The sequence below is a fragment of the Panthera uncia genome (genome assembly GCF_023721935.1).
Source record: "Panthera uncia isolate 11264 chromosome B2 unlocalized genomic scaffold, Puncia_PCG_1.0 HiC_scaffold_24, whole genome shotgun sequence".
NCBI classification, from domain to species: domain Eukaryota; kingdom Metazoa; phylum Chordata; class Mammalia; order Carnivora; family Felidae; genus Panthera; species Panthera uncia.
The window spans coordinates 91,937,086-91,955,910 of record NW_026057580.1 but is presented as its reverse complement, the minus strand read 5'-3'; the positions used below and the strand labels follow the sequence as shown (position 1 = coordinate 91,955,910).

The following is an 18,825-nucleotide window of genomic DNA, read 5'->3' as shown; positions in this document are numbered from 1 at the left end:
AGTTTCTTTTCTTCTTAGATGCCATTAAGTCATGTAAAAATAATTATTATAATGTTAATGAGAATATTCTAATGTCTAATGAGATTATTTTATTTATCTGAGAATATTTTAAACTGAGAATTATGTCTTAAGTTCCTAAAATTAAAAAAAACCCAAGTATCCATTTAAATTTAAGAATACAGTAATAAGAAATTGGATTTGTTTTTTGTCGAAGTTATAAAATTCATCATAAAAACATAATTTCTTAGTCATATTCTACATTTTCCACATAATATTTTGTTTCATGAATATGTTGGTGTTTTCACATAGTCTGTGTTATAAAGCACCTAATCACTCAAAATACTATTGTGTTTCTGACCTAAGTTTGTAATTTCCAAAACTGATACAGCATAAGAAAACCCTGAAGAATATTTAAAGTCCAAAATATTGACTCTCAAGTCCTTAAGAGAACAAAAGGGGGAAAATATAAAGTTTATTAATTAAAACAGTAGCCATTCTACTCTACTTGGTTCCCCCACCAGAAGCCTCTCTTTTGACATGTGGAGAAGAGGGTGACAGTCCCGACAGAAAAATGACCCACCCACCATCTCAACTGCTTAGTGGGACAGTCTTGACTCCCACCAACCTCTGAGGACAATCCTTCCCCATTTCATTCTTCTCTTGTCACACTATCCATTGGGAGAGGCCTACTCAAACACTCATATTTATCGAACAAAAAGATCAGGTTAATTAAGTAAATGTACTTTGTACTGCCCAAAAGGCAAAAGTGTGTTCCTAAAAGCAACACAGGCCACACATAGAGCTATTTGTGAACTGTATGGGTAGAAAAAAATCCAGAGACTGCATCCATTACCTGAGTAGGACTCTGAAGACTTAAATCTAAACCACAGGTAAACTCTGTATGATGTTCTACTGTTTCAAGAAGAGGATCAGACTTTGAAAAGTTCCAGAATCTGTGAATATAAACAGAAGGAAATAATTTAAGTGCCAAAACTACCAAAAAGTGTATCTAAGAAAAAACAAACATTTACCATAGCAGAGTTTTGATCAAAACAGTTTCAACCAATTCATAAATACAGAGCCCCACTACTGATCTACTTTAAAAAATCTAATAAAGAAAAAATGTACTCCATTCTATTACATAAAGAACTGAAATTATTAATCAACCTACCCTTGTAAAAGATTATTATATTTCCATTAGTATACCTTGAAGGATAGAAGCTTAACAAATTTTAGTGAAAACATTTTTTTTTATATTGCACAAGGACATTTAAGATGAGAGACACTAGGCTTTTGTAGCAATTTCTAAAAGCATTCATGACTGTAAAATAAGGATATTGGATTACATGAACGCTAACATTTTATGATTTTAAATGCTACTTCATTTCTCAACAACTGACATGAAAAGATCTTAGGTTTAATTTACATTTCAACAGCAATTCAGATTCTTTAAGAAGAATCTGTTCTCTGTAATTCTGAAACTGTTTCTTTTTGAGGTACAGCCTTTCTTATAAATTCCATATCAATGTAATTTCTAGAGTCAAGAAAAACTGAAATGTGTTCTCCTGGGCCAATATTAAGTATCCTATTTATCCTCTATAGACGGGGGGTGGTAATATTTACCATAATATGTCTCTGATTTCTACTGTACAGAGGAACTTGGCCCTATTTTCAATACACAAAATAGTACTTTATTTCTAAAGCTTTATTTGCTCATCATCTTTCTTATTTGACTCTAAACACTCCATAAAAATGTCACATTCAGAATCATAGAGTCATACTCCAATGCAGCCTCCCTAATGATCTGTAACCTGGAACACACTGAAGGTTTAGCGGATCTCTTTGAAAGAGAGTAAATACACAGAACCAACAGCCATAGTTTGTTTTACCTGGTCATATTATTTCCCTAATAAATACAGGGTTGGTCTTATTAAGTTTGAAAAGGATTGTTGCTATGGATAAACCACTGTGTGGGTACCAGAGAGACAATGAATAAATAGCTCATTTATCAGATTACTGAAATCTACAAAATATTGAAGGAGAGTGATTTTACTTTTGAAAATTTCCTGTTCAAATAAATGAGGGAACAAGCTGCAGTCCTTCTCAGAAATCATGATAGCGGCTGCCACTGTCTTTGCATATTTGTTCCTTTGGGTCAAGAGATAGATACTGTACTGAAACCTAATTTTCTAGATTTTGATAATGTTTATATAAGCAAGAGTAAATAAGTCATCATGTAATTTGGTTTCTAAAACATGGTTATTCACTGATTTGCATTATTTGATACAGTAATCAAATGATTTTGTATATGCCCACTATGTTCCAAAAAATATTCAAAATGGTTTTAAAAATATGTATTTAATATGGCAAAAAAAATGAGTTAGAGGAAGAGGACAGGGAAGTGAATTTGAACTGGCAAGGAGATTGATAAACAAAAATGAAAAGCATCCTCAACATCTCTTAAGGAAACACAGAGACGTTGTTTCACAGGCTGCTACTCACGAGTCAATGGCCTTATCCCAAAGGACAGGTTAGTAGAATCATTCTAAGGGAAGGTCATCTTAATCTAGAGTATTTAGCTTTCTGACTTCATTTGGGATTTAGGTTTCATTTCAATAGAATGGATGGGCATTTGTCTTTAGACAAAGCATGAAAATTAGTTTCCAAATTTCAGTAGAACTTTTTAAGGATAAAAAAAAAAGCAAAAGGATTCATTTGTACCCTCCTGACAAATTACTGGGATGCAGCTTTTGTTACTATTTTTGTTGTTTGAACCAGCTGACGCAAAGGCTGCCCCGAGGGCAAGACAGGTGGGCCTTAAGAAAATGAGGATGTCCAATAAGGATGCATGTGTGAAACCATCCAACTTCAGCTTGAAAGTATGAAAAAGGGAAGTCCCATATACAGAAGGGCTGGACCTCTATTCAAAAACTGAAGCTGGGGACACAGGGCTGGCTCACTCAGTAGAGGGAGTGACTCTTGATCTTTGTTTGGGTCATGAGTTTGAGCCCCATGTTGGGTGCAGGGATTACTTAAATAAATAAAACTAAAAAAAAAAAAAAAAAAAGTCCAGCTGAATTTGCTCTAATACATAGCTTGACGGGCAGTCATGGCATCACACAGTTCCACACCACAAAGTCACACTCATCATAACTTTAACCTGGGAAAAACTATCTGGTATCTACCTGCAATCTGCAAAAAATTCATCAAATGAGATGCATGCTAAAACTCTAAGGATACAATTTGGTGAAGTGAGTGTTAGTCCAGCAAAAGTCATAAAAGTGCTATCAGTTTATTACATCCAGTTCGCAGCTCGGATAGAAATTATATAATACACAAAGTGTACAAAAATTATGGTACAAAACTTATGAGAGGTTCATTTCCAGTTGAATGGCTACCTAGATGTCTAGATCAACATTCTCACTGAAAAAAAAAATGCTAGGTAACACCTAAAAACAAACATCACCACAAAAACTAAGAGCATCAGTAAAGAACACTCCAGTAAAAACTAGACTGAACCCAGAGCAGCACATCAACAAGTGAGCCAGCTTTTGCCTTGAGAGGGTCTGCTGAACAGGGACGACCTGGGCTTGGACTTTCTTAACCTCGAGGGGATCAGGAGCCAGAACAATCAGGAAGATTAATATTAATATTTATAATTTAAAAATAATTTTCAGTAAGATAAAATATCAATACTATCAAGTTTAATACAGTAAATGGCACAAGCTAAATAAGTTGAGAAAATCAAAAGCTAAGCAATGTGTTTACACACAATAATAATTCATTTTTCCGTTGCTAATGGTTTTTTGAATTACAAAAGAAATATACGATTCATTTCCTCATTCCCACCCTCCAACATTGTTAATGCATTGACGTGGCCACTTCCAGGACTGTTCTAGGTTTCTCCATTCCAGTTCCACCAAGAAGGGGTGAGCAGTAAGAGGGAGGTGAGCGTTTCTCCACATTTTCTCACATTTGCAACTCAGGGGGCGTGCAAGGTGTCTCCTTGCGATCTTTTCTGGATTCAGAGGTCCAGTACATTTCCATAGATCTGAGGGCCCTCATGTGCCTATCGCATAAGCAAAATAGGCTCCTTTTATTTGGAGACGGCGGGCTACATATATCACTACTTGGTCAAATAAGGCATATTATCGTTAAGTGTAATGTTTGTTTTGGTCCAGCACATATACTACTTGGTGCCTTTTTGTCTCTTTGCTGATGAAATCACTGACTATTTAAGCTCTCTCTTGGGAAGTAAATCTACTGGACAGGCCTCCAATGATTAAAAATATTACAGAACTGTAGGAACATTTTTCATTTAAATTGGAAATGGAGAGAGAGAAAAATTCATCACAGTACAATGTCTTGGTTGAGTTCCTTTTTGCCTTTTGATTCCACAATTCTTTAACAAAGCAAGTATGAAGCACTGTGTTAAATAAAATATCTAAACTCTTTCAAAAATTAAATTGAAATTATTTTTTACTTTACTCAAATGGAATCTGAAATCCCTATACTAACACTTATGAAATTTTGCCAACATATGAGTTCAGTGGAAGGTTGATAATACTTTTCAAAATTCTTCTTTTTCCTTCCCTGTTCTCAACTTACGAGTTAGTCCATAATACTTTGTGAGTCTTTCCTACCTACAAATAAAGAGATGAGTAAAGCTTTAGGCTACTTTTCCATGCCTTACATGTACATTAATTTTAGTCAAGCTGAATTTTAATTAATTTTAGTTACATTAATTTTAGTGGTGTTTTTAAAATTCTAAGCAAACGGAACAAATATAATTCCCTGCTTGCACTGCTTGGGTCTCATGATCTCTAGGGTGATGAGCAAAATATTTTTGTCACAGAAGCTTCTTTTCTCATCACTGAATTTCTCATCCATTCAACAATTTATGAGTCCTCGTGTGTGCCAGCTACCGTGCTGGGCACCAAAAGCAAGAGAGATATGACCTCACTCCAGCAGCTCTGAGTTTGATGGGACAGACAGACATTTTTTAAAGGACCACCGAGGTATAAATGTAACTGCAACTGACAAGTGCCCCAAAAGGCAACGCCGGACGGTGGACAAATGACATCCTCAAGAACTGACACTGAGCTGAAATCTGAAGGTTGAGGAGTTAGGCAGGTAGAAAGCAAGGGGCAAAAAGGTGTGTGACACAGAGGGCCCATGAGGCTGGGACAAGGAAAGGGCAAGGGTGTCACACAGGGTAAGTAGAGTCGGATCACAAAGGTCTTTTAGCCCACGTGAAGAATTTGGGATTTTCTCTGAAGTATAAAAAACGAAACAAAACACTGAAGGAGATTTATCTACTGGGCTTTACATTCTTTAAAAACATTTTCTTAGTAAACTTTTAAATTTTATAATAGTTTTAAATTTGCAGAAAAATTGTGAACAAAGTAGAGAGTTCCCATATATGGGTCCAAAAGGAGAAAATAGTGGCTTGAATTTAAGGTGGCAAGAGTGATGATGAAGGGTTAATGGACTGCAGATGCATTCAGGCAGAAGAATTCATAGGACAGAAAAAACAATAATGACTGATGGGACAGAAAAAATAATGATTCCTATGTTTCTGGCTTCTATCATTGTACTGATAATAGCAATGCATTTGTTTATTTCTAGATCTATTTTCCTCTCAAAGGCACTAAACCTCTTCGAATTCAGGGACAGTGTCCTATTCTTCCTTGTATTTCTTGCACATAAAAAGTGTCTGACACACAGACACCCAAAGAACATTTCTTGAACTAAAGAATAAAAAATAAATTAAATGAGCATATTAAGGACAAGATAAACAAATGACAATGGCCAACCTCAAAAATGAGGTAACTTTTAATCACCTATAGATGTGGTCCCCAAATCATGGACCAGAGACTTGTTCCTCCTCTTTGCTGAGGAATTTTTTCTGAAAATTCCAGTTGAGGAGATCTGTATGGAATCCAAAAATCTCTTCCCAGGAAATGGTGATACTCAACCAACTAGGTTTGGGAATCACCACCTAAAACAGCACTTCCCCAGATACAGATTTGAAAAATTCCCATCAGAAACAACAGTGAGGGGTGCCTCACTGGCTCAGTCAGTTGAGCATCAGACTCCTGATTTTGGCTTAGGTCATGATCTCATGGTTCGTGAGATCAAGCCCTGTGTTGGGTTCTGCGCTGACAGCATGGAGCCTACTTGGGATTCTCTCTCCGTGCCATCCCCACTCACGCTGTCCCCCATCTCTCAAAATAAATAAATAAAAATTAAAAAAAAAAAAAGAAACAGCACTGATATCAGGCAGAAGGTGAGGCAAGGGAAAAACCAACAGGGCAGTGGTTCTCAACCTCCACTAAATGAAATCAACTGAGAAACTTTAAAAAACTACTCATGTGAATGCTATCTCTAGAAACTCTAATTTAATTGGGTATGTCAAGGGCATTGGGAGGTTCAAACATTCTCCAGATGATTGTAATACACAGCCAAGGTTGAGAACCTCTGTTGGAGTGGGGAGAGCAGATATTACCCATTAATTGAGAATCACTGATCTAGACCCACAGTTCTCAAACTTAACCTTTGCATCAGAATCACCTGGAATGCTTGTGAAAAACAGATTTAGAAGGTATGGAGTGAGGCTCAAGAATTTGCTTTAGAAATTAAGCAAACCATTGTGACGCAGCTAATAAATGGCAGTCCCAATGTACAGATTCTACTGGCACTACGCCCAGTATTTTTTCTACTGAAACATACTGCCATTCACTTTTTCTCTGGGCTGTGCCAAGGAATCTGGAATGTAGGTGGACAGGATCTGGGGCTCTTCAGGTAATTCTGATTAATGCCCTGAAAGTTCAAATGGACCTAGACCAAGTCAGGCTTTCCCCATACTCCTCAAACTACATAGAAAATTCCATTAGCCAAAGCCCATGCCAAGACTCCATTAGCCTGCCAGCTTACTTTCAAAACCAATACCCTAAGAAAATTACAAGCTATAATAAATCTGAACTCCTATGGCAAAGAGTTCAGAAATTTTCCTTTGTCCTAATATTTTTTATATGGACCTACTGCATCTCTCATCTACTTTGCTGTCCCTTCCTGACTTTTGTATCACTCAACCCATCAGATCTTTTTGTAACCTCACAGATTCCCATCTTTTTGAAGTGAACCTGAGTAGAACACATGGAATCATGGGCTTATTATTTTATTGTCTGTATTGCTGTTGAAGGGGATTAAAACATTGAAATCGTACACTAGCAAAACAATCTTGTAAAGAGTTAAACTTTCATTCATTAACTAAAGAATATTTACTGAGTGCTAATGCTCATTTGTTTGCATGACTAGATTGGAGAGTTGTTTATTTTTTGAACTTGTAATAACATAAAATTTAAAACTGAAAAATACTGTCTGCTAAATGAAAAATATGATTAATTTTGAAGAATTACTGAACAATTTTCAAAGGTGACTTTTAATTTTTTTTAATGTTTATTTTTGTTTTTTTTTTTTTCAACTTTTTTTTAAATTTTATTTTTGGGTAATGTTTATTTTTGAGAGAGAGAGAGAGAGAGAGTTCAAGCAGGAGAGGGGCAGAGAGACAGGGAGACACAGAATCAGAAGCAGACTCCAGGCTCTGAGCCATCAACACAGAGCCCTACGGAGGGCTCAAACCCACCAGCCCCGAGATCATGACCTGAGCTGCAGTTGGACGCTTAACTGACTGAGCCATCCAGGCACCCCTTAGAGGTGACTTCTAGAACAACTCATTCACAAATATCCAGAAATCATATTTACAAACTTTCAAGGTTAATTACAAAATTCTAGAATTGAGATTTTCTATCAAAATAAGTTCATTATATTTCAATTAAATCTTTCATTAGATCAGTATTTTAGAGGGACTTATACCACTTGATCACAAAAAAACCTTTGAGTGCAGGAGCTATATATAACACAAAGCCTAGTGTATTCTGACAAATTAAAGAAAACCATTAGCTGATGGAAAGCTTGCTCTGAAAGTATTCATGGTTGCAATCTGCAGGAATACAGGATGGTTTTCTGAAAAATGGCGCATCTCAACAAGAGGAGAAAAAAGAAAAAAAACAAAACTCTTATAGGCTTTGTTTACTGCTTATTGGTACAAACTGAAGAGCCATGCAATAATTTCGCAATAAAGTTTCAAACAAGTATCTATCTAAAGGAGGTGGGAAGAACCCTATATAGCATGAAATATTATCAGTATCCCGGGGGTGAGATTAGTCTATGCTAAACTGAACTGTAACTGGCACCAAAACGTGGCTACCTAGGTTAACTACCTACGAAAATGTGGCAAAAGGTTATTTCACAGAAGCACAGACCCTAGTGTGACTGGATGAGGCTGCAGGAGAACTGTGTACCTAAATGTTGAAGAGCCAAACTGACAGCAGCTGCTTGCCTGGGCTTCGGTCATTCACTAGCTATGAAACTGTTATCGCTACGAAATTGTTAATATCCTCATCTCTGCAGCTAAGCATTTATGAGTAAGACCACTCAGGCTGTCGGGTTGCGGGATGTCTCCACAGCTTACAAGGATCTCCTTTACTGAACAACCCCTTTGTCAGCAGAGGACGGATACAGGGGATAAATGTGGGAAAGAGAAAAACACACGGAGCAGACCAAATAATTCTGTTCGTTTTCTGGTGACTGGACATGAAAGCTTGAGGAAAAAAACTCAGTGTGGAAAGAGGAGAAATGAGAAGCAGGCACCTGAGCAAAGCAGTTTCAGTACCTTCCTTTGCCCCTTGCTGCACTCTTGCCCTGGCGCTCCGAGGGACCCCAGATCCTGGGAAACATCTCACCTTTTCTATATATAAGCTAGCCCCAGATAGTCTCTGTTTGACACATGCATACACGCATAACTTGCCCTAATAGTGCAGAAACATAAGGGATGCTGCTGAATTATAAGAGACAATTAGATTAGTAATTATTGGTGTTCATTCTCTGTATGGTTCATTCCATTAGGTCAAATCTCTAAGATTCAATTTTAGAATATTTAGTGTTGCTGCAATCCAGACTGGGGATTCAACACAGATCTCAAGGGTGAATTATTTATCCTTGAGTTTTTAGGAGACAGAATAAACTACTACTTACTGACGAGTAGTACCCAGTTGATCTAAATAAACAGGCTCACTATGTGCACAGATAACTCAGAGCGGGGAACACTGAGGCTTTCTGCCCAATTACCTTTTTCTTAAAAACTGTAATCGCACGGATTAGAGTTCACTAATTCTACAAGGCTTATGACAGAGAACAGCAGCTTCCTGAACAGTCTCTCAACCCTTCACCTCAGAGGCACTCACTTTACATTCTTTTAGCTGTTTCTTCTGATACTCTGTACTTACTTGCTCTATATTTCCAAATAACATGCTCACAGAATTCATTGATTATTTTCATTTTCACATATTATCCTTTGACCTCCTGCTACGGAAGATGAGACAACACATTATCTGCATTAGAAAATGTAAACATACACAACAAAAGCCACTCAGTTGCCTATTGAAAATGCACAACAGAAGTTTTTAAAAATTATAATGCAAATGAACTGGCAAACTCCACAAATTTTCTGTTGGAACTAATCAACACAATTTAAAGTTCAAAGCAGTGACTTATAGTGTATAAAGCTAAGGCTTAACATTCCTCACTCCTTTTAGATCTAAGTGTCTCTTCATGTGCTTGCATTAGGTTATGAATTAGACACGGATTTGGGTTGATTCTTCATGAAACATTTTAGTACTAAATAATTCTGAAAATGTTCTGCAGTTATAAATCAAGATATTTAAAATCAAAAAGTCTTATATATGTTTCTTTCTAATTAATGTATATTGTTTCATTTTACAGAAAATTACTTTCATTTTTCACCTGGCATTTAACTTGTAAAATTATGCTTCATTTCATCAAAAGATCTTTCCAGTATAAACAATAATCAACACAAGACTTTTCTAATTTAAACAAGTCAAATGGAAAAACCCTTTGGGACATATAAAAACATCAATCTATCAACAAACTTGGGAGTTACTGCTTCACACATACAAACACCTTAACCGTTAGTTATATGAAGCTCAAAGAGAGTTATTAAATTGATCATTATTTATTAAAGAGATTATAAAATTGCATATTATAATTGAATGTAGGAGGAAAAATAAAATATATCAATTTATAAATTTAAGTGATAATCAGGATACCAATACAATGGCCCTGAATTTGTTAAGTAGCAAAATTTTGTGATCTAGTCAGTGCTGACTTAAATGTAATAGAACTGCAAGATTTATCCTGCAAAAATATCACTTTCTTATCCCAACAGAACTTTCCACCTTAAATTCAGTTTTATTAATGACTACCTCAAATATAATTAAAGGGAAAGCCATATCAAAATGCAATTGTTGTAGGCTTTTACATCCAGAGTAAGCAAAGAGTAATTTAGCTTTTCATGCAACATAAATTCACTTACATCTAAAAGTTTAGTATATACATGTCCCAGGTACTAGGGACAAAATAACAAAACGGACAATCTTACCTACCCTGTAAACAAGCAATATGCTTTATTAACACAAAATACATTCAGTACCAAAATATCCTTAGAAGAATCAAGCAAATATATGAATGCAAATATTCTCATTCTTGAAAAGTAAACCAGAGACAACTACGTTAAGATGCTTTCCTAACATCAGTGGTGAAGTTTAGTGAACCTTTGCCACGAAGCAAAACCTGTGATAGAGTTACAAAGACCCATCTAAGATATCTGACAGGCACAGAATATTAAACAATTCTTTGATCACATTAAGGATTCAATCACCATTCCTCAGATGTAAATAGTCTCATATCATTAGCCACATAATTTCTTGTGATTTCATAAACAAATGTAGAGGAATTAAGAACTCTCTTAAAGGATGAGGTAAGGGCACCTGGGTGGCTCAGTTAAGATCAAGCATCTGACTTTGGCTCAGGTCATGATCTCGCTGTTTGTGGGTTCTGTGCTGACAGCTTGGAGCCTGGAGCCTGCTTCAGATCTTGTGTCTCCCTCTCTCTCTGCCCCTCCCCCGCTCACATCCTGTCTCTCTCTCTCTCTCTCTCTCTCTCTCTCTCTCTCTCTCTCAAAAATAAACATTAAAAAAAATTAAAGATGAGGTAAAATGATCATTTGAAACTGCATACGAGCTCCCACTCAGCCACGTTTCTTACCTATTTACTTTGACTGACCTTTTTTTGTGGGTAAGGGGGACTAGGTAAAGTTGAAATGAAAGGTTTGCAAGGCAGAGTACATATTCAGCTATACTATCTGTTGACTTTGGCTGACCTTTTTTTATGGGGAAGGGGAAGAAAGAGAAGTGTCTGCCTGTGGAAATCTCTGTGCTAATAAACATAAGGATCAAAAAAGCCCATCAACCACACCAAAGTTAAGACACTTACTATATAAAGGCAAGTCCCATGAGAGTAAATGCGACAAAGATAAAAGGCATTTCTGCATCTGCTGCTTTGTTAAGATTCTAAGTTTACTACAATATGATTAAAGACCATTTTCCTGCTCATGCAACATAATAAAGCTATTTATCTTATTTCACAATTAAACAGTATCACTAAATATCACATTTATGAGAAGGTATTAGTAAGAAACATTTTCAGTGTCTTATTTTACATGAGCAAATACAGCTTATTTTTCTCAAATGTTTTTATTTTAAAAATTACCAACCCACAAAAAAATTACAAAGAACATAGTGAACACTCATATATTCTTTGTCTAGACTCACCAATTATTAAAATTTTACACTTTTCTATCTTTCTCTATACATACACATATAAAAGAATACTTTTGCTGAACGTTTTAAAAATAAATTGAAGAAATCAGAACTTTAGTGTCTTTTTGTGATTCTGCTTGTTTTTTAACAATTTTTTTTTTATTTATTTAGAGAGAGAGCAGTGGAGGGGCAGAGAAAGAAGGAGAGAGAGAATGCCAAGCAGGCTGTGCATTTTCAGCTCAGTGTCCGATACGGGGCTCAATCCCAAGAAAAAGATCATGACATGAACTGAAATCAAGAACTGACGCTCAACCGAGTGAGCCACCCAGGCACTCCTGTTTTTAACAATTGTGATCAGAATTATAACAGCATATATTTATAGTGAGTGATACAGTACTAAGTACAAAGTTTGAGGCTTATAAATATGTGAATGAAAAAGAGAAGAAACTAAAATTTATTGAGTGCTAGATATGGGCTTGGGACTATGGGAACAGGCTTGCATACACTGATATTTAAATCTCATAATAATGTGTTTTATGACCGAGGAAACAATGGGAGGTCAAGTGTCTTTATAAGAGATTAAATATAAGAATACCTAGTAATGGCAAATCCAGGATTTTAAACCAGATCTATTTTTCTATTACAACATGCTGCTTCCCTAAGCAATAATTTTTAAACAAATATATAATAATTTAGAGAAAAATACAGGCTGAATTGAAGCAGAACTGGTCAGGTGGTCATGGATTTGAATACAATGGTCCACACGTGCTCAACTTTGTATTTGTGCCCAGCGTGCACTGATCTGGCTCATGCTGCACCTTCACACAGTGTGCTTCCCCCATCCCATCTCCACAATGTGACGAGAACTGCCGTTCACAGAGCTCCTCCAAGGTTTAAGCACCATAATTATCTTATTAAAGTAAGGCGAGGTAAGGCATGAATGATGAATACCTTAACTCTCCCTACAGTACTTACATTTTAAAACAGGAAACTTATTATAACAATTCTCAAGGTATCTGCTATTTCTTTAAGCACTTGTTATGTGCCAAGAGTGTTTATAGTTTCATTTAACATTCTGAACATTCTGCAAAGCAGGTATCATTTCGTGTTTTTCACACCTACTAAATGGAGGAAATGGCCTATCACCAAGTCTAATGGACTCAAAAGAACCTATGTTTACCCCACCACATAAAGGATTTTGAACCCATAGAGCTTTCCCATACGTCTCCAGAGACCAAAGAATGGGGAGACATAGTGCTGGTTCTAGATCATTTCCTACTCCCACTTAGTACTTCTTTCTGAAAATTTGGAATTTTATTAACTTATAATCTATGAGTAGATAATTTAGAAAAAGTTAGCAATTCTGTTGTATCTTGAACTTAAACGTTCTTTCTGAATGAAATAGTTACGAAGTCTTGGTCCTAGACTGTCTAATCTCTCCCAATAAAAACTTAAAATTATATAAGTTTAACTATGTTGTATGTCCAGGAATAGATCCTATTTGTAACTTGGGACTTAAATATATTTCAATAACATAGTAATATAGTTCACACAAGGACATCTGATATGTACTTACCCTAGTAACACTGCACGTGTTTAGGAATCTGACTTTTGAGAGGAACAAGAACCCAAAATAAAGAAAAAAAAAAAAAACACACAGAAAAGTGAGTGTATGTGAAAAATGGCTATTTTTAAGTTATGTGAATTATATTAAGCGAGATTAAAAATAGTACATATAAAAGCAGAATAACATGCCATCTGCAAGTGAAGAAGTAGAGAGAAACATATAAAAAGTAAAAGAAACTATGAAGTAAAACTTTCTGGGGCCACGGTTTCTCAGGACAGTTCTACATTACACAGGCAGTTCAATAACTTATACACGGTCAGCCTTGGTCAGAGAAGGTTAGACTTCTGTTGAGAAAGATTCAAGATTGTAAACATACCTAAGTTATACTCCAATTAAAGAAGTGAAAAAAATTTAAGGTAAGGATACCTGAAATCCCACCTATCAGTAATCTTCTTTAAATTCTGGTTAGATCTTTCCAAACACTTTTCAACAAAAATGTGTACACATATGTGTATGCTCGGTTGTATATACAGTTACATGTGTATCTGTATACACATATTTCATAATTCTGAAAGGTTTTTAAATCCATGCTTGTTTTATGTGTCTACCACTGTCAAGACACAATTATGTCGAATACTTCAATTCTGAAACAGCTATAGGTATTAGAAACAATACTGTATTTTGGCAATTTAGTCCCTAAGGAGATAATGTTTATGTAACAGGGGAAAATTATGTTATTTGGAAATACATAAAGGTCTGGACTTACAAGACGTGCTCAGGTATTGAGGAATATAAAAAGTACCAGATCTGGAAATAAAAGATCTTGGTTCAAGTTTGGCTCCATTACTTGCCAGCCGTGTGATAATGGCCCACCCCCCCTCCCCCCGCCTCCCTGGAACAACTGCCTTCTGGATATGGGAGTACACACCCACGGTAGCGATGTACGGATTAAAGTAAATACTGTATGTGAACATACTTTGTAAACTAGACATAGCTAATCAAAAATAAGAAGTTAAATATAAGAACAGATATTGATGTGGCAGAAGTGGAGGCCTAAGACTCTTCTCCTCTTGGACCTATCCTGCTCAGCATTCCTACTGCCTGAAATCCATTCAGTAGGGTGCTACTGACCCGGGACCCCCAGCACTGCCACAAAACCAAATATGCCCCTACTAAGAATTACTGCGGGTTTAATTTAAAGTGTCAACGTAACTAGGAAAGCACACACATTAAGCCTCAGGTCCTTTCACCTCCATACAAATAAGTGGGTAAAAGTGTTCTTCCAAGGGGGTAAAAGTCACGGACAGGACAGGAGGTAAAGAATGCTTAAGTAAAGTTTATCTGGTATATACCTTTCCAGACACTTTTCAATGAAAATGCACATATACATACATATTACAATCATAAAAGCTTTGTAAAATCAATAATCATTAAGAACGCAATCAGCTAGGTCTAGATCGGCCCCAGTGGAGTGCTGGAGCCAGCTCGTTCTGGGCCGTGAGAGCAGGATGTGCACACCTCCTCGACCTACGTTTACAGACGTCACATCACTCTGGCAGCTTGATATTGGCCACGGTGGGAAGGCTTACGCCACTAAACTTATATTTCCAACACCACAAATCAGGTTGCCCCCACCTACCTAGAGAGCCAGCTGTTAAACATTTATCAGGAAACCGCTGGTCAGCCCTTACTGTGTTTTATGTTGAATTAACAAACTTAATAAATTTAAATTGTACCATTATCAGGCCTTATAAAGAAGAAAAGGACTGCTAAAAATGCTAGTGTCTAACACGTTGACAAAAAAGGTTCACACTGTCACCAAGAAACTGAACTCCAAGGAGGCAGAGGACAACAAATGGCCAGGTTTGAGGCTGCCTGCTTCTGTTGCCATGAAATACAAATTATTTTCTCACCCCTGGAGACTAGAGCTGAAATGGGCCTCAACCCCAAAGGGATGGTCTTCTGTCGTCATCCATTCTGGTAGTAGTAATACTGACCATAGTAGCAAACACTTACATAGCACTTACTCTGTGCCAGCATATGTGTATATTACTCATCTAATCCTCATAACAAGCCTATATGGTAGGTACGATTATCCTCTCCATTTTAAGGAAGAGGACTTTGAGCTATGCCATTTTAAAATAGTGTGCTCAAGTTTATACAGAAAGTAAAAGGCAGCTGGGCTCCATAGTCCGTGGTCCTGACTCCTATGTTATCAGGGAATGTGCCAGCCCACAATTAGTCCATGCAACTTGGACTTTCCACTATCCCAAATCTGTATCTGTGACTACATAGCTCCCGGCTACTCGCACTAACCCCAACGCAAATGACATGCTTAGGACTCCCTTTAGTGTGTTTCTACTTCTCTGCAGGCCTTTACTTTTATCGTTTCCTCAGCAAGATATTCTGAACCTTCTATTACAAGGGCTGTCAGATAACAGACCTTCTATAAAAATGCCTGAATCATAGAACAGAGTACAGCTGTACCATTTTGTAACCAAAAAGGAGCTTAACAGTTGAGTTGGAAACATTAACATTGTTGGTATAGGCAGAGTGAGTTTCACATCATACATGCTTGGATGAGCACAGTTTGAAAACACTGGAATTAAAACTCACTTCATATTTTTCTTGCCAAAAATTCTGTAAGTCTAAAAGAAACACTGTTATTTGGTATCTTGCTACCAAAGACCATCGACAACAAAATGTTTGTAAGGTTAGAGTATTTATAAAAGTATCATGAAACTGAAGAGTATTCGTCTAAGGCTAATTTGATCATTTTAGCTTTTATCAATTTATGAAAGTTCTCTCTTTAAATATCCGAGAAGATCTGCTACCCCTGGAAGAGACAAAATGTTGCCTTTCCTAATGAAAAAATGTAATTACAGCAGCTTTTACTTTTGCTTGGCTGTCATACATAGCAGATCTTTTGATTTCTGACTGGGATTACACAACAATCTACTTAGCATGAAACCAAAAACAAGCACTCCGAATTCAAATCACGCTCATGCATGATTGCAGGGCAAACATGGCTCAGCAGAAAAAGAAGTAACCTAATGGACAGCACATCAGAGGAAGATAATATGCTAAAATCTACGGTGATAACATTCACAGAAGAATGGGAATAATTCACTACAAAATATTATAGGTTTAGTACTATTATCTTGAGTGAAGTTTAGAAAGAACCAACATGTACTGTTACAGAGCATATTGCCCATCAGCTAACCGGAATTCTGGTATTTTCATAAAGGCTGGAGTTTTTATTTAATCTAAACACACTAAATAATTTCATACGCTATGTTGCATACTACTTTTTAGATTTTTATTATTTACTCAGTGAAACATAATGAGCTACTATATAGGTAAACTACTTAAACCTCTTTCTATTAGACATGATAGTATATCTACATAAAACAAAAATATGGAACTTGAATTTTATGTTACTAAAATATCCATCACATCGTCAGTTTGGATATAATGTCTACAATATAAATTATTTTATTTATTTATTTTTAAAATATTTATTTATTTTTGAGAGAGAGAGAGAGCAAACAAGGTAGGGCCAGGGAGAGAGAAGAAGACAGAGAATCAAAGCAGAGTTCAGGCTCCAAGCTGTTCACGCAGTGCTGACGTGGGGCTCAAACTCCTACACCGTGAGATCATGACCTGGATGTCAGACACTTAACCGACTGAGCCACCCAGGTGCCCCAATAGGAACTATTTTAAAATGAATTTTTAAGGCCTTAAAAAACTAAATAAAATACAAAAATGAGCAAATAGATGAAATCTTATATTTGAAGAGTTTATGTTACAAAAGCTAGCCACGCCCAACCTAGAGGCAATAACTGTATAATTATCAGTGCTAAAAATTAAACAAGTTACGGGTGGTCTTTTGTCTTAAATCTTTTTTTATTAAAATGAATGTTCTGGCACTAAAAATATCATCAATCCAATGAGATTTAAAATTCTTCAGAGGATAAATTTAACTCATATCACATGGGGTAAGAAAATCTACCAAAAACATATCTTTTCTGACCTTTCCAATGAGTGGTCATCACACACAAATAATGCGAGACATTATTATAGTTAAAGCCGCATTCTCAGCATGTTTTGAGAATTACAAGATACAGTACCTATATTCAAAACTGAAATTTTAAAAAAATGATTTTTTCTTCTTCTGTTTATTCACCTTCTCATAATAAAGTCTTTGACAGTCCTATATTGAAATACACAACTATTAATCTCCAGTTACATTTAGTCTCAAGGTAGAACAGTAATTTAGTAGCCACAATGTATGTTAAAATTAAAATTCTCTTTCTGGAAAAAAGAGGATGTTGCTTCTACATACTGCCTTTGATGGAAGTTGGTTTAAGTTTTTAATCCACTTCATATTGAGAAAATGATTACCATTTTTACAGAGGAAAAATAAAAAGAATACCAGGCTTCAGGCTTGACTAGGGATAATGGTCCCAAAGACCTTAAAATGGCCCTGGTGAATGGAAGCTTAGGGGACACTAAAAGCTTGGCTGGGAAGGCAAGAGAAATATAAGAGAAGAGTTAAAGGAAAATACAGGATAAAGGAACAAGGTACAGGCTAAGGAGGAAGTCAATGGGGAATTGAAGATTAATGATGTAGGAGGGAGAAGGGGTGATTTCAAGGAGTAAAGTTCTGAAAAAAACAAGAGCATATGGGATTAAGAGCACTCATGTCCAGTGGTAGCAGAGGAATGGATTAGTACAGATTTAGATAATCTGCAGGCTTGCGGTAGAAACTGAGATAATTTGTGCTTGAGCCCTATAGTTTTTTGTTGTGTTTTTTTTTTTTAAAAAAGAGAAAAACGAGGTCTTTTACTGAATAGGGTTGGTGAGGTGTCTTGAGACACGAAGCAAAGGCTGGAAACAGTTTAAAATTAGCACAGTATTTTTAAGCATGTCTTGTTCTGTAAATTCTTATAATCATCTTGTGAGGATAGACAATATTAATTCCATTTTACATATAAAGAAACCTGGACTCTAAGTTATATAGGAAAACTACCTATTAAATGTCGTTTCCACCTATACGTTAAGGATCTCATATTATTTAATTATAATTTCACTTTTTCCAAATGCTTACAGATATAGCTGTGACACTTTTGATCTTATAGCACTTCACAGAATCATGACCTAAGTCATTCCTCTCCCCAGAAGCACTAAACATCTATCTTCCAATCTCTGTCTTGCTCAGGATTCAGGAAAGAAGCAAAGCCTAATTCTTAGAAATGGAGAGAAAAGTAAGGCCGTGAGCCTCACATTGTGATCATTTTTGAGCGTGTTTAGTTGCCTATAAGATTTTAGAGTAATACATTCATATTCAAAATCCCAGTCTTAACAAATATTCCTGCGACAAATCTACATCTACAAAAGTCAGGCATTTCCCAACTGAGTTTTCAAGGATACTTAAGTATATGGATAAAACAGGGAATGGCCAGTAGGGTTAAGATCATGATGACAATTCTGAAAAGAAAGTACAGGTAGTCACTA

The 18,825-nt window shown here is 36.2% G+C and overlaps 1 protein-coding gene across 1 annotated transcript in view; it reads right to left on the bottom strand.

Moving 5' to 3' along the window:
- PEX7 (peroxisomal biogenesis factor 7) overlaps window positions 1–18,825 on the bottom strand; it is a 77,056-nt gene that overhangs the window by 24,214 nt on the left and 34,017 nt on the right. Inside the window, exon 9 of the mRNA XM_049654430.1 lies at window positions 854–953. Coding sequence (XP_049510387.1) covers window positions 854–953 — 100 coding nt within the window. The remainder of the gene's footprint in view (window positions 1–853; window positions 954–18,825) is intronic.